This window comes from Culex pipiens, chromosome 2 (genome assembly GCF_016801865.2).
Source record: "Culex pipiens pallens isolate TS chromosome 2, TS_CPP_V2, whole genome shotgun sequence".
Taxonomy (NCBI): domain Eukaryota; kingdom Metazoa; phylum Arthropoda; class Insecta; order Diptera; family Culicidae; genus Culex; species Culex pipiens.
The window spans coordinates 42,526,910-42,544,213 of record NC_068938.1 but is presented as its reverse complement, the minus strand read 5'-3'; the positions used below and the strand labels follow the sequence as shown (position 1 = coordinate 42,544,213).

The 17,304-nt window shown below is 42.2% G+C and overlaps 1 protein-coding gene across 2 annotated transcripts in view; it reads left to right on the top strand.

The window, feature by feature from the left end:
* Window positions 1-322: 322 nt before the first annotated feature.
* The window catches only part of LOC120420899 (T-box protein H15-like), a 49,134-nt gene continuing 32,152 nt past the window's right edge, over window positions 323-17,304 (top strand). The window contains exons 1-3 of one of the 2 annotated variants that reach the window (XM_039584021.2): window positions 323-1,187; window positions 9,205-9,383; window positions 10,504-10,634. In XM_039584021.2, the coding sequence (XP_039439955.1) occupies window positions 923-1,187; window positions 9,205-9,383; window positions 10,504-10,634 (575 nt within the window). In that variant the 5' untranslated portion in view covers window positions 323-922. The remainder of the gene's footprint in view (window positions 1,188-9,204; window positions 9,384-10,503; window positions 10,635-17,304) is intronic. The other variant, XM_039584020.2, reaches the window with a different exon arrangement.

Here is a 17,304-nt window from a genome sequence, read left to right as displayed (position 1 = left end):
GAATGAGTACCGCAAAGCGCACGTGAAAACAAAATGGTAGCGAGCGCGAAGAGAGTGAGCGCGCGGCGCAGCGAGTGAGTCGCAACCTCTCGTCACCCATACATGCTCGCGGGTAAAGCAACTGGTTGCCGTGGAGGGGCGTGGCCAAAACGGGTTTCTTTTGTTTCGTGTGAGTGTTTTGCATCGGATTGCTTCATTATCGCTGCATTCGCCGCTCAGCAAACCGGCTCCCGCATGGTTTGCTTTGGTTTGATCTTCCGAGGGGTTTGAGTGTAGTGGTGGACTTGGAACTTGTTTTCCGAGGAAGTGAGTGTTGGTGCAGTGCGTTGAGAGGAGGGTTTCGGAAAACCAGTTGGAAGGCAGTTCGAGCCCGGGTTCGAGTTTAGTTTCGTACTGTTCGCCTGAAGGCTCGTACACACAGTTGACTCTCGGGGTTTTAGCTGCGGTGTTGACGGCGTGTGTCGTGACGTGTGAGAAGAAATTTGTAGAAAGGAAAAATAAGCAGCAAACGAATTGTTTTCTTTTTTTGTGAGTGTGTGATTGCAATTCTCTCAAGAAAGTCGAGCGAGTGCAGTTGAGCGTTGGCTGTCTTCACCTCTTGCATCGCGGGAACCGCTAGAAACGGAAGTTCGGTCAAGTGAAGAACACACAGCGATTTCAGCTCAAGTGAAAAAGCACAGACCCGTCGGTAAACTGGAACAGGTTCGGTTCGGTTGTTCGCGGCTCGCGTCGTTCGGTTGTCGTCATTGTTGCCACAGTGGTCGCGCGAAAATTGGTCAAAATTGAGAGAATAAAACGAAAACGTGAATCCTCTAGTGAGTTAAGTGGAAGCGGTACTTCCAGCAGCAGTTCGGCAACGGTAGCGGCTATTACAGCGGCGGCGGAAGCTCACCACCGGAAGCAGCTGGCACAGCACGAAAGGATGCTGCTGGACACACAGAACAATAACAATAACGGCGGCGGAGGTGGAGTCGGCGGACCCACCAACTCCATGGGACTGGTGGGGCAGATGGGTGGACCGATGGTGAACCATCGGAATGTGGCCGCGTCGGCGGCGGCCCTGCAAGCGGCGGCCGCGGCTGCCCTGACGGCGGCCAAGGGCGCGACGGACTTTTCGATCGCGGCAATCATGGCACTGCGGGAGGGTTCCGCAAGCCGGAGCCCTCTGGAAGCAGTTTTCGTAAGTGGCAAGTTTGTTTTCGGATTCCTCTATTAATTAGATGTTAAGTCTGGGTTGGAAGGAAATGAAACGTAAGGATTAGTTTGTAAGGAAGAGAAATACATAAAAGTTCTTACAATACTCAGTATAGTATTTAAACTATGGTGATAAACATGAATTTATATTAGAATCGAGAATACAGTTTAACTGCTTTATTGTGTAAATACAGCAAATACCTATTAATTTAATCTAATAATCTATTGAATCGTATGAATATATTTTTATTTAGCAAACTATACATTTATGTACGTTATTTAAAACGATCCAACAGCAACAAACTTTTACTATTTTTGAATTTGTTTTTGCATTAAAGCAATTTCTGATTTTTAATGATTATTTTAGAGTTATCGAGTTGTTTTCCAAAATATTTCAGATTTCTAAGAAGATTTCCTAAAGCTGTGTATTTATGATGTTTCTAGAAACACCTATGATATAATTCAAGATAGTATTTGAAAATATAGATTTCATCTTTATCTACAATTGTCACCGTTTTTTTTATTTGAATTTAATTTCTAATATCATTTAAATAATATTTTTTTCTGGTTGCTTGTTTGTTAATGTGTCGTCTAGTTTTATGACTTTTAACATTGTAAGAAGATACACAATTTGATTGAAAATTTAGATAAATTCTTCGTTAGATGTATTATAATCAGTAAACACATTTTTTAAGTTTTATTAGTTTGATACAGCCATTTTCAAGAGTACAAACAAAAATTTATTTAAATTCAAATATAAGTGAAATTAACTGTCAAATATTCAACATTTAATGGTATAAACATTAACACTCTTTCAGTAGATATTTTACTCCTAACTTATGATTTCCTGCAATTTTTGCACAGATCATGTCTCTCGACTCCATTTCAAAATAGCTTCAAAAATTAGTAGTTTTCCTCTGAATATATTTTTAAATAAAAATTCAATGTTTAGAATAGTGATGCCAACTGGCAATTTTTTTATCATTTCCAAAAGCGTTGTACCTACATTGTAGCAATACTATTTAGTTTTAATAAGTTATTTAATTTAAAAAAAAACTGTTGCTATTGTATGTAAACTTCTAAGATTATGTTTTCTCAAGTGTTTGACATTTGACATTGACATTCGATTTTAGAAAAAACTGGAAGCTGAAAGCATTTTTAAGTAAAAATTTCAATGAAGTCCGTGCAGTTTTTGCAATTTTATTTAGTAAAACTGCACTTTTTAATTTGAATTAAAGTGTTTAGCTCGAAAATTATTAAAAATAGTCATTTTGTTCAACAAATCGCCAACCCTGCAACGATTTTTTATGAAAGTTTCATCAAATAACTGTTTAGACCCGAAAGCACTCTCATTTTAAAAGTTAATTGAAAACTCAAATAGTAGTTTACGCAACTAATGGCAAAAATGATGATTTTCTAGCATCAGTCTTAGATTTAACTTGAGTTTTGCAACGAGTTTCATTCAACATTTTCTGTAATTCTGAAAAACAGTGTTTTAAATAATAATTTTTAAGTTACACTTTTTTCCCACTTAAGTTTGGCGTCCTTTTGTTTGATCGGCTCAAACATCAAAGCAGTGTCGAAAAGAATTACTTTTCAAAATAAGTGCTGAAAAAATGAAATTTTCAGCACACAAATGAGTGCTATTATGAACTTTGCGGCACTGTTGTTTTTGGTGATGATTAGTATGCCATTTCGTCATTACTTACTTAAAACTCCTTTGTAATGTTGCTACATGGGTTTTGCTCAAATTTTGGTCTTTGAAACTTTTTGCAAAACGGATCACACTATTTTGGCATGAATTTCAAGGTATTTTTAAAACTATTGGTAGTAGCATAACTGTAAAGTAACCTTTTTAAATGACGAAACCTTACTTAAAAGCGCTCAGGGTTCAGTCCTATTGAAATGTTACTTTATGTTTAAAAACATAAAATTGAATAAAATTTTCCTGGATTTCGATTTTGTTATTTTGATCCGTTTACCATCTTATTTTTGCTTTTAATTTCTAATGAAAAACAAAATAGAGAAAATTATATTTGTAATGTGTATAGTACTTAATTTGTAATGTTAATAGGACTGAATTAAATATAATAATAACAATTAAAAAAAATAATATGAAATTTTACTATTTTTTTTAAATATTAATGTATTGGAAAAGATTAAATTTAAAATTCAAAAAAAGTACAAAATTCCTTTATTCTAGGTGTTTTGCCTATTTTTCTTATTAAGTTGTTGGTTTTTTTGAATTACTAAATAAGGAAAAGAGGCAAAATTCCTAGAATTTAGGAATTCGGTTTTTTTTTTTTTTATATCAGTGTACCTTTTAATTTTTTTTGATGTTTCATACGGTCAAAATAAATAATCTGTATTTTTAAAGAAAATTTTAAATAAGTGTACGTAGTTAATAAATTAATAATTAAATTTTGTTAACTTTTTTTAGTGGATCAGGAAAAAAAGGTAACTGTTTACAGTTATTTTACTCAAATAATTTTATTTTAGCAGTGCTTCAACATGCATGTCTAATCTAAACTTGGACATATGCATCTTCCCTGCCAAGGGTTAAGAATTGATTTGAAAGGTTTCACCAAATTTCTAAATTGAAAATGTAGTACAGTCCAGACTCGATTATCCGAAGCCTCGATTATCTAAAGTTCGATTATTCAAAGTTCGATTATCCGATGGTTTGTTTGGAATTTTGGATAATCGAATCATGAACATAAACATATGTTTTGTATTTCTATATTTTCTTACTTTTATTATCATTTCAAATTCTGCGACCTCATTTTTGTCAAATTTGAATGGTTGATTGTCCATAAAATTACCAAATGTATTTTCTCAATAATTTTTATGCACAACCTTGATTTTTTTGATCATTTTAGAGTAATTTAAAATGTGTAATGTAATGTAAAATGACGAAAAAAAATCATCGAGTCTGGACTGTATTCTGCATTAAAACGGCTAAATTCTAATAATGTAACGACAGAGCCCACAAAGACTCGTGGGTTTACGCTCCATCTCTTTTTTTGCCATAAAGAGCAACACATAATTGCAGCATAATGATCTGCTAAAAGTTAACGGTTTCCTTAACCTCCCTGAGTACGGCGACCCCAAGTCTAGAACAGAACCAGTTCTAGATGTTCACTCGGCTCAATAAAATCCTAGAAAAACGCTCGTGGTATCAAACACAAAAAAATAAAATAATAAGCAACTGCCAAACCAGCGACTGGAATAATTGCCGCGATGATGTTAATCATCGACTGCAATAACTTCCCCATACTTCCACTGGAGGTCTGCAGTCTAGTCTCAATCCATTGCATCACCCACCCCTGAGTCCGTCCGGCCATGCTGGGTGCAACATTGTTTAGCTACTTGATTTGTTGATCCACCATCAGCACTGGTGGGTGGTTGGGGTGGTTTGGGTGGGCTGAATTCAATCTAAGTTTAGCATTGATTTTCAACACTTTATTAGAAAAGGTCCACACACAAAAGTCGTAAATCACGCGTTCGTACTTGAGGTGTGTGTAACGCAACGCGTAGTTTACCCCCCTCTTTTCCGCTAAATTTTATTTAAAACAGTTGGAAAACGCACCGTTGCAGCAACTGCAAGCAACAGACACGGAGGGAACACCAGAATCATCATCCTTTTCGCTTTATTAAGTTTTGCACTGCGAACACGCACACTGTCAGCGCGGCTTCCTTTGAAAAGTGCCCCCTCACCGTAGTGATTGGGCCACCCACCCATCTCCCAGGTGGGAGGTGGAATTTGTAGGTGGGAAAGAGACACGCACGTAAAAGTGGGGGAGCTTCTGCAGAAATTGTTGAACTTTTTTTTGTTTGCTGCTGTTTGTTGGTACAGTAAATAGGGAAAATCGCTTTGTGAGTTATTTGTGGGTTTTGCAAACTTGGCAATGATTGGTTGGGGGTGGAAAACATAGACGGTACACAAAAAGGCACTTAAGTGCGTGAATTGGCTTTCGTATCTGAAGAGCGCACGGAGAAAAATGAGTCCCCAAAATCGTGAACAAGCGTTCATGAAATTGGGAACCAGGAACAAAGTGATCAAATTTCATGGTTAGTTTTTGGAAACATGAATTTGTATTTTCAAGTTGGAGCATTTGCCATTCTCAATGCGGTTAAAAAGTCATAAGGCCGTTGCAAATATTTTTTGAAGTTTATGTCCCTCGACTCTGACCAAAGTCGAGAGGGGGGGGGGGGGTGGGGGGTGTGGGGAGCAAAAACAATAAAAAAGTATAAAAATTTAAATTACTAGCCATGGTTTCAACATTTTAATGAAAAAAGTGTTTTAAAAATCATTATACACCTGTCCAGTTGTTTTGCCATCATTAGTTTCCAAAATATCTAAGTATTGACGAAAATTTTATTTTTTGCGAAAAATAATTTTTTTGCGGTGCTGTACATTGGAATTTCATAAAAATTCAAAACATTTTTAAACAAGCCCAAACATGCTAAATATGATTATCAATGCAGAAAAATGCATTTTAGGTTGTTTTCAGTTGATAAGACTTCTATTTTCATGGAAATTTTGAAGTTTTTTGGAAAAATATTTTTTTTGCCCCCTGATTTTTCAGACCAATTTTGAAGGGGGGGGCGACATAAACTTTGAAAAATATTTGCAACGGCCTAAATTCTCGAAAAAGGTAAAATAGTTTTTTTTTATATTTTATTTATTGAAGTTTTGAAAATAAAAAAAATAGGTTCGAATATAAAATTAAAAAGATCATAACTTGTCATTGAAAATTTGATTTCATAATTTTAAATTAGAATTCATATTTTCAAATCGAAAAATACAACTATTGGTTCTATAGAAATAATGCAAGTCATTGAATTCATACAAAAGTTGTTACAAATTACCAAAAACAAAAACACCAAAACTTTCGAAACCGAATGAAGGCACGCAAATGATGCCCCCCAAAAAAAGAACTGCTCCCAGTCATATCATTACCATTACCGTGTGCGTTTACCAAACTTCCAACACCTTACCTCAAAGGGTAATTGTGCCGACTGGCAATCATTTCCCATCAAGTTCAACGCAACGGGCGAAAATGATTAGCACCCGTCGGCGCGCTCACTTGAGGCCGAACGGAGGGCCGCCTAACAATCGAAAATGGCTTACTCCGAAAAAGTGCATTGTTTTGCTCCCCTTTTCAAAGATTACTCAAAAGAAGCAAAAAATACTTTCGACAAACACGCACACGCAATTTTCTTCACTTGCGAATTGTTAACACCACTTACGCGAACCAACGAACGGTGGACCCCTCGTCGAATGGGAGTTCACACATTTGCAAAGAACTACCAACACTGCTACGGCAGTAAAAAGAGAGTCGAGCAACTTGCGTGCAAATTAATTGAGGGTTCGTCGCTTGCTCGCTTTGAAGTCTTCGGAAAATTTGGTGGACCCCTCGTCGTTGCTGTGTCACCTCTAGAAGCTGGGAGTTTTCTCGGAGATGATTTAGCGCTATCGCGCTCAAATCGTGGTCTTAATTAGTTATCATTTTCATCTTAAGGGGGCGTTCTTCTTCAAGCAGGTGGGTTATAAGAAGAAGTACCTCATTGTTTGTTGATTAGCGAACTGAGGCTTGAGCGTCGAGTTGATTTAGGAAGGTTTTGTGTGCGGCACTAATTAGTCTTTACGACCCGCGCGCAACTTGCGGGTCATTTCCGCACACGAGGTAAACGAGATGTTTGCGAGGGGTCCCTCACGCCACGTGTTAATCCCAGTGGCACACACAATCGAACGCTGTATAAATTAATTCAACAGATTATCACCATCATTAGGCGCGGTGCGCCCCAGTTGGTCCCCAACCCGACGCCAATTCAATTACATTACGCGCGACCCCTCGGAATTCCCCCTAGCGGCCACTAGCGCAAACTTCTTGAACCTCAAACCTCTAATCAACGCGCGGCGGTGGCGACGGCGCTGACAATTTTCTTTTCCACACCGGTGAACCACCCTAACCTTACGCATTGATTAGATGTCAAAAAGCGCTGGCAGCACTGGTCGCGCGTAACACGCGCGGCGGGGGGTCCCCCAAGGGGACACACACTCGGAGTTGCTACCGAATTGATTTGTGGTGAAGTGAGGGTCCCGAAAGAGGGTAAAGGGGGGTCTCGCCTACGCCTTTGGCGGTCATTGCTGTGGAGTTTGTGTGCGCGTGAGTCTGTTAGTGGAAATTATAGCAATTATTCGCAATTAGGTGTGATTGGGGACGAGGGGATGTCAAATGGATTGCGGGGGGAGTATTGCAAAAAATCTAATTGGATGAATTTAATAACACGGATTTGACGGGATTGAAAAATGTAAAATAGTTTCGTCATGAAGCGTGCCAACACTTTGACAGAAGGCGGTTTACTCGTACTGATCGATAAGGGACGAGGGGCTAAGCAATGAATTATTTTGCAATAAATATGTTCAAGTAATTTTTGTTTTGATACATTTATTTATATATGTATTTATAAAATAATCGAAAGTTAAAATTAATTAAAATTTTCAAACATTTACATCCGCTTACCCCTCGTTAACTTTGGTTTGTTATTGTTTTTGACGTTTGTCTGTTTTTTGACTGAACAATCGTCCAATAGTACTGAATTTGAAAAAGTAAACTTAAATATGTCCAGAAAATCTGTAAAATCACTCCAAGAACTTTCATCACATCAATATTTCATTAAAAAGAGAAGAGAGCTCACTTTTCATAATCTCTCTCAGTGAGTGCTCATCGAGAGATCTTCCATCGCTAATCATGGTACATTTGCCCTCACTTTTGAAGATGACATTTAAAAAAAATAAAAATTCTACAGTTCCGGACAACCTCCATTTCCTCGGACATCCATCAGTCCTGAACCAACTGTTCCAGACATTTTTAGAATTTGATGATTTTTGACTAATTCCCGGTCGCGCAACACCCGGTCCGCACTCCTAATCGCCAACCGATCTAAAGTGCTGATGTTGGCTGCAGTTGTCTAAATTCATTAGCATTCGCTTCCTTCCTTTTCCGAAGAAACTCCCACAGCTGTTTCCTTCCCAGCAAAAAAAAATGGGAAGCACTAGCGCACTGCACTAAAGTGAATTCTTCGCCGGTGGTGTTCCGTCAGAGCGCGGTTTCGCGCGGGGTCTTACGGACACACGCGCGCACGTATCTTCCCCGAGAAATCCTCAATTATTTCCCCATTAGACGCCCGGCCGGCAACACTTCCTGATGAGGTGCAATCCATCAGCGCGCGCGATCCCGATTTTGCCAGGACCATCTGGTCCGCTCGGAACTCCCGGGAACTCTATAATTACCACGGGTATCGCAGGGACATTAGGTGGTGGTTCCCGAAGGAAGAGGTTTGTTTTTATTCAAATTAGGACGGCGATGATGCGCGCCAGATGGCGCGGATTCAACCTGGCAGGGTTGCCAGCGGAAACCGCAAGGGCTCTAATTTGCTCGATTTTCTCGCCCTTTTTGGTCGAGAGGGAAGCTGAAGTGACTGGATGTTGGTTTTCCTCGACCCATATGGTGGCCAAACGGTTTCGGCCCCGTTGGGGCCGAGCTTGTTAACGCTGTTTACATAACCTTAATTCGGATTGACGTTTCGAGGTTGTTGCCAGCCGCGCGGTTTCTTCAAACACCTTTTTTTTCCTCGCATCTTTCCAACATTATAATTGTTTCACGCCTAATTTACATGTAAATTTAATTAAACCAACCAACTAACTCGACCCGTTCGCTTGGAACGGAACACTGCGGGCGCATCGCGGGCGCGGGAGTTGGAAAATCGGCATAAATTTATACGCATTTGTTGTTTGATTTATTAAACATGCGGTAATGGCCGCCACCACCACCACTCTGAAGCTGAAATAAAATTAATTGCACGCGTAAGGAAGAGTACCCCTCGGAGAGAGGGGTAGATAAGCTAATTGTCGAGCAGATAAGGTTATCGCCACGACAACAACAACAGCAAAAAAAAAGGGCGTATAGAACTAATCCGCCATTTTGTTCTTCTTTTCAACAGGACCCCCTAGCTCGGTAGATCGGCTGTCCGAGGTGGACGACGAGGTGGACGTTGACGTGGAGGAGTGCTCCGACTCGGAGGAAGCGGCCTCACGGTCCGGCCGGAACTCACATTCCCGGGCGACCGCCACGCCCAACTCGGTGTCGGACGAGGAGCGGCTCACGCCGGAACCGGCCTCGGTAAGTTTAGATTAGGTTATGACTGTGGAGTTGGTGGAGTTCGCACCATTTGAATACAGTACTTGTTCGGTAACTGTCCATTTCGAAAATTTTCGTGCAGATCATCAACGCTAAAAATAAAATTTGATGTGAAATTTCACCAAAAAATATAAACAGGAATATTAATTTGCTAAAATTCATTTCTGCATCCATCGACCCCTCGTCCTCGATCATTTTGCTTTGTTATTGTTTTTTGACGTTTGATTGAGAGAGAGCATATCTCAGTTTAAAATCTCACATTTAACGAACAAGTACTGTATCTGGAGTCTAAAAGAGGTATTAGACTATGACAAACAACCAACCAAACATACTCGCACTTTTTGACAGTTTGACAGTTTGCCTGCTTCGTTTGTTTACCTGATTTTTTTTTGCAAGAACGTCAACCTGCATACATTTTATTTTGTTTGCGAGTTTGCCGCAAACAAATTTTCGAATTTGGCAAGCTGTTAAACAAGAAAATTGCGAGTTTGTTTGTCATAGTCTCATAACTCCTTGAGTTGTAGTTGTGAGTTAAAATATGAGTCGGAGTCGGTGAGGAGTCGAAGTCGAGTTGAATGAAGGGCTAAAGTCGGAGTCGACTAAAGAAGGTATTAGACTATAACAAACAAACTAACTAACACTTATTTGTGTTTGACAGTTTGCCAAATTCGCATAATTCCTTGAGGCAAACTTGCAAACAAAGCAAAATGTATGCAGCCTGACGTTTCCGCAAACAAATGTAGGCAAACAAACAAAGCAGATAAACTGTCAAACTGTCAAAAAGTGCGACTGTGTTGGATTGTTCGTCATAGTCTAATACCTCCTCAATTCTCACGAATTTTCTATAAAATTCGTTTTGGAGTCGAGTCTTTTTGATGATCTTTGTGCGAAATCGATGTCAGACCTAGAATAGGAGCCAAAGTAGAAGTCATCAAATTTCGAGTAGCCGGAGTCGGATTCGTAACTCAACAGCCCTGATGTTCTGTACTATCTTATCATTTAATTGATATGCTAATTATTCATTAACGATCCCTCCCAACTCTTATCTCCCAAAAACAACTGATCAACAACTAATTTCCCTCATGTTCCTCCTCCCCACCAGAAACGACCGCAGATCCAGGGCTCGTGCAACTCGGACGATCTGCGGCCCGTACAGTGCCACCTCGAAACCAAGGAGCTGTGGGACAAGTTCAACGAGCTCGGCACCGAGATGATCATCACCAAAACAGGACGGTAAGTCGAACTCTAAACTTCATCCGGGCGTGACGCTGGTCGCTCGTGTCAAACGCAACACTTCGCCGGAGATCCCTATCGATCTATGGGAATCTACAGGGAAGGGACACTTTCGAGTGTCTTCTTCGGCGGGCATTACCAGTAGGGATTAGTGCGGGAATTTATCATGCGTTTCACTCGGGGTCTTTTTTTCGGGTGCGCTCCGTCCATAAATTATGCCACTGAAGTTTCGAGGGGTCGCCGGACGGGAGAAAGAAGCGAAGAAGGACCAGATAATGAGCGCACAGATAAATATCTTAGACAAAATACAACTATTACCGGCTCCGCCAGTGTGGGATTATAAATTAGAAGACATTAGTCAGTGTATAATTTTCGTCTAAATTGCGGTGAGGTTAGCCTCCTGCAACAGAAAGCCTTCACGGAGGTCCCGTGCGACATCGATCGATTCTTGCGCGGGGCCAGCAGCTTCCCACGTGATTCAGCGAAAAAAATTGAGCCATCATCCGCGATCGATGTCGATCGAGGGGGGTAGGTCAGATCATCAAAGGAGAAAGAAGTTGGCAGCTATTATTGAACGTGTAGCTGTCATCGCACGGCGCACGGTCGCGGTTTGGGGGCGGTAGCCCGTGTCTATTAGCCCCGCGGCCCCCCTGTTTCAGAGGGGGGCGCCGAACAATTAACCGATCGATTGCACGATCGAGGGGCGCTTCAATAGAGGAAAAAGCTGACCGCTTTTTTGTCTGTTGTTCGGGCGAAGTGGGCAGGGAAATCAATTGGCTTGGGTTGGTTTTTACCCCTTCTTGCAAGAGAGGTTCCCTTATGGCCACTTGAGGGGCGCTTTCAATGATCTGTATAAAGAGCCGGGACTTAATCTTCCAGGTAATGGCGATTAATTTGCCTGAGCGATGAAGATGACGAGCTGGGAAGTGCTTCATTTGGTGCAACTTTGATGGGTTCTCATCGGTGTGCGGGTTTTGCTCCGGGGATGACGAGACTGTTTGAGGTTAGGTTGCTTTAAGTACAAACCCTGAAGAAGACCTCAAAATTGGTTGAAACAATTTTTGAAATTTCATGACTTTGTCAATTCCGGTCATAGAAACGACCAAATTGACCGGGTGGCCAGCAACCCCAACATGTTCTACCCCTTTGGAAACGTCCAGCGCTCCGACAAAAACACACATCGTCCAAAAGACTAACAAATGACAACCCATTTAGCGCTTGTTTTATTGTTTTCCCACATTGGCCCGACCCTGCTGGGGATGTCGCCTACCAGCGAGCCGGACTTGGGAAAATTTATGACCGCCGCGTAAGGCGGAAATTTTCCCCGGAACTGGACCCCCGTCAAAAACAAGCCACGTCGAAAGGAAATTTATTTTCAATTTTAAAATTTAATACCTTGTTCCTGAGCGCGCGCACGGCTTGATTTTCAATTATTTGTTTTAGTTCGATTTCGGCGGTGTGTCGTCGGTGTGGGAATTTGGACACATGTGTTTGTGTACGCGCGACCGAGCGAGCAAAAAAAAAGATGGCGACCACCCGAAGCTGTCAAACGGGGGGCGCTCGCACGTACGACCCTAGCGCGCGCCCATAAATGTTCCACTTTTTTCAGAACATTCACGCTGCGCGTTCATAAATCCGGCATGTCGTTTGTCAGTTTAAATTACGTCGTCCATCGTTTTGATGCATTTTATGGTGTTGGTGGTGGCGCACCCCCCGGCCCCTGTCAAACGACGATGCCGCACCGATTTCGTGTCACGTTTGAACAGTGTTACAATTAAACCCCGTCACGAACTCCAAATTGTCGCGCTCTAAATCGATCGAAAGCGAAAGGGTTCGGTTGGCCGCCATCTTTGATCGGAAATGTCACCAATTATGGCGTGTTTCGTTTCGTTTCTCCCAGAAAAAAATTAAACCCTTCCGTCATGAAACTTGCATGGCACGAAATCACCACGAAATTACAACCTTTTGAGCCCCGCGCCGTCAGATGGAACAATTCTCAAGGGTCTCTCTAAAACCCGGGTAACGCCCCGCTCTGCCACAACAACTGTCAAAAATTGAATGGAAAATTAAAAGAAGTGTTTTTCTTCGCTGCGGTTGGCAGCCGACACTTTGTCTTCTTCCTTGAAGAGTGACACCGCCGCCTAGAAGAAGAAGCCACGTGATTGAGGTTCCTGTTTAGCCCCTTTTCCAGCGATTGTGTGTGAGAAACGTAAATAGAAAGCTTGTTGTACCTACTTCTCTACCTGGAAGTTCTGCTACAAGAGAACCGCATAAATAAATCATTTTCGTGTTTTTTTTCTTTCAATTCCCCCTCCCTTCTTAATCTTGAGGTTGCGGTGACTTTTGCGCCTTCCCTTAGCTCACTTTGAAAGAAGGGCGTTTAATTAACGAGAGCATTGCAGAAGGGCACAAAGACGCTTGTGTAAACAAACAGCTGTCAAAATCAATACGGCAAAACGTCTTGGCCCGGGGTCTAATTAGGCGACTCGACTTTTGGTAATAAACTGGAAAATTGAATGCGTTAGGTTTGGCAGCTGGCGAAATTTATGGCACTCGATCGTTTCGTTTCGGGACCTCGGCCCGTTAATGGGCTCAAGGTTGTGGGTCTTTACGTGATCCGGAATGGGTTTGGTGTTATTATTCATTATTAGGGACAAGATTAGAGCAGGGTTTTTGGTAGGGAAGAGTACATAAATAATCGGAGGATTGTTTATTTCATCTTAGATTTGTTTTGTCTGTAGATCTTTAGACCACGGCTTTGCAGTGAGGCGTGTTAGCCCTTTGGTTCACATAAAAAGGGTTTTAAAGTTTTGTTTAACTTATTTAAATTATAATGTAACAATTGTTCTTTCAGTCTAAAACTACAAGTGAGTTGAGTTAGCCCTACCCATTTACTGTAGGTTGAAAACCGTGAGGAGAGTTAGCCCTTTGGTAAATCTGTAGTTTTTTTGATGATCTGATGATCAATAAATTTGTGAACACGTCGTTTGCTGCCATTTAGGTTGCCTTATCAGTGTAAAACTAGTCGTGAATTGTGTTAGCTTTTTAACTGTAGGTCGTTAGGCGTGAGGCGAGTTAGCCCTATGAAAAATCTTTAGTCCATTTGTATATCAATTAAATTGTTAGGACGTTGTCTATGGCCATTCAAAGTTGGTCAATTCAGTCTAAAACTAGTCGTAAATTTTAGACCACTTTCATGCAGTGAGGCGTGTTAGCCCTTTGCTACGCGTAACAAGCTCAGTCTTTGTACTGATCTAAATTATACGCTTGAGGCATGATCCTTTCAGTCTCAAACTAGTCATGAGCTGTGTCAACCCTAGCTTATTCACTGTAAGCCGTAAGTCGTGATGCAAGTTAGCCCTTTGATATAAAATTGGGAAGACGGGGGTCCAATCTTGTAACTTATCTAAGTTATACGCTTGAGATATGGTCCCTTCAGTCTAAAACTAGTCGTGTGCTGAGTTAGCCCTAGCTCATTTACTGTTGATCGTAAGACGTGAGGCGAGTTAGCCCTTCGATATAAAATTGTGAAGATGTTGCCTTCAATAGACGAGATCTTTTTGCGCTAAGTTATCTTGTGCAACAAGTTTGCCCTATAGTTTTAGATCTTTCAACAGCGTTGAGACAGGTTCGGAAAGATTGGCATGTGGTCTGCATAGTGCTTTGGAATTATCTTAATTTTTTTGCTACTTGCAAATTATTGCATTATCGCATTATCGTGTAGAAACAAAAGGTATGTTTAAAAAAACACCAAATTTGCTTTTCTTTGTTTTCCAACTCGTTAAGTTTTTAATTTAATTAACGGAATAACTTGTTATATTACCTTGGAAAAGGATTACATTGCGTCCCATTACACGTTCCATATCGTATCGTAAATATTGTTTAAAGTAATGGAAAACTTGTACTATCACCTTCAAAATAGATTACAGTCCAGCCCAGAACCTGTTTCATATCATATCGTAAATTTGGCTTAACCGCATCTAAAATGTGTTACATTGTCGATCGATATCGTTACAACCAGAGAGCACCTCTAGGTTATTGAGCCATTGAATTTTAATACAATTATTGCACAATTAGCAGCAGCACTTTTCAGCCAGACAACGCCGTCGAACGCGGGTCGTAAACTTGGCGCAACAACTCTTGCAGGACAACCCCACAATTCTACGTGGCAGCTGTCCCGCGAGCATTAAAAATTGAGCCATTTAGACCACCAGTGTGCTGCACCAGAAAACGCAAGGTCCCTCAAGAAATGAATTCATTAACATTTCCCATCGCCCATAATTTATTCAATTGAGCGCAATAAAAATTCTCAATTTCTCGACCGTTTCTCATCGCGCTCGGCCGGTTTCTTTATTTATGGGATCCCGCGCGGGAGAAAGGGACTCCAGAGTGTGACACCTTCGCTCATGAATGGATCTTCTGAAGAGGTTCCAACGCTTTTAGGAATATGAATTGAATTTTTACGATCGATCATAATCGATCCCGAAATTTGGACACCTCCAGCGCGCGCGCTCTCGCGCGCTTTAAGCTCTTCCTTCTTCAGGGGGTCTTAAAGACCGTCGACCACTACCGTGGCAGAATTATCGCTTTATCGCTTTATTGAATGGGATTTGGGAAGGTGTCCGGAGATTCGGCGGTGGCCAACGCGGTCAATAAAGCGATAAAAGTATTAACCACACTCGAGTCGGGCACCTTGGCCGGACCCGTTTCGGGGCGACTTAATCCAGAGCCGGTTGTCACTAGCGGGCGTCGAGTGAGGTTAGCCCGCCCTAAGCCGCGCTGGCATTCAAAACAGTAAAAATGGCGGCTTAGTGCGGTTTTTGGAACGAAACCACTTCTTCGTCGCGACGGTTGAGATTTTCAACACCTTGAAGACCTGAACGCGGGCCGTGTGCGTAGGCCGGTAAGTGACGAACCGCCCGCAAGCGACCAAATTGATATCGCATCGATAAATAATTGCACACGACTACGACGACTACGAACACAACCTGCTGCCCGCGGGTCTAGGTTGTGTCTCTAGCGAGCTGCCCCCCTGCTGCGGACGACCAAACACACATGCAGCTGGGTGGATGTTGTCACGAAAAGCGAACGCGACGGGACACAATGCCCCGCAGGACTCGGTTCTTGAATGGCCAACCACTCTCCGGGACGACCCCCGGCATCTTGTGTGTTGTGTGTTTAGGGGCTATAAAGCCGAGCTGGTCATCCTCCTTCGGCGCAGCAGGGGCTCGTCCAAGGGGTTGCGTGACAGTTTTCTTGCCGCTCTGGGACGTACACAGAGAAAAAGAAGGTCTTGTTGCAGCTTTGTTCCGTTGTGTGGCCACATCCAGCGAGAGGTATTGACAGTTTCATAGGTCGTGCCGTAATTTATGGCCCTCGGGGACTGCTGGATCAAGTTGGAGTGGCTCGGGTTAAACATGTCTTAGAGCATGGTTTGATCTTCTAAACGAAGTTTGGTGGATAAGTTTTAAAGGTTTGGATCCAGCTTAGTTAGTACTTCGCCAAAACAACAATAAAAGACAAGATATTGACAGGTCTTCTTCACCTGTAAGTCTCCGGACGAACTCCGCGTGCCATCGCGTCGAGCAGCTGAATCCCCAATCGAGACTTCGCCTCTCATTTGCATAATTTACTACTTGTGAATCGATAATGTGAAATGTTTTACTCCAAACGTCTGTCATAATCAGCGGCTGGGCCGTTTAGCGCGATCGCACATTCCCAACTCGCTCGCGCTCGCGATGAATCACAGCTCAATCAACCCCGCTGAACCGGTAGGTTGTAGGTCAGCCTGGACTATCGAATTGATTTGGAGGAAATTTGCTGGACACGTTTTGGACACCATTCACAATGAATTCGTGGAGTTACGCGGCCTCTACGAGACCCTCAGCTGATTTGTCAATCAGCTGTCAAAAGTGGGTCGCGCGGACACGTGCGAGCGATTGCCTACGGAGAGGTCACCTCGAGCTTGCTGGGTGGTAAAAGGCCTAGATGTAGTAACGTGACTTCAAGAATTGGAGCCATGTCTAGCAGGGTTGATGCACGGGGTGCAACCAAGTTGGAATAACTTGATTTGTGCTGGTTGTGATGAGCTGAACTCACGGGGACATCGATTTGAGCCGATACATTGGCTACAACTGCGATGATCATCGAATCTTCAAATTTGAGAGGTTGTAGCCACTATTATAGATGTCCCCATGTCTCCAAACTATGGCAGGGATCCCAACTAAGCTAGTTTAGTTAAGTTACAGCCAAAAACATCCCTTGGTTTCAATATTGATCGAGTTCATGAAGAAGTGGTGAACACCAACTTCAGTAAATGCTTTCAAACATCGCTCCTTCGTTCCAAAAACCAACTCCGCAGTTGAACCCACCAAAATTCCGCCAACCCGCGACGACCTGCGCGACCATCAGCGGAACTTTTTCAATTACGCCAACTGTCAAAACGGCAAACCGCACCGCAAATCGCGCGCAAACTGGAACTGACAGCGCATTCCGGAATCCCACCCAAGTGGCGCGATTGTTTACGGCCACAAAACAATCCCCGTCGTCGTCCTCCTCGGAGGAGTCGTCTTGGACGACGACCACGTCACGGGGCAAAATAAAAGAAGAAGAGTCGCACGGTGCGAAAATTGAATTAAATTGAATAAGTCAAAGTGTCAAATCGATAAGT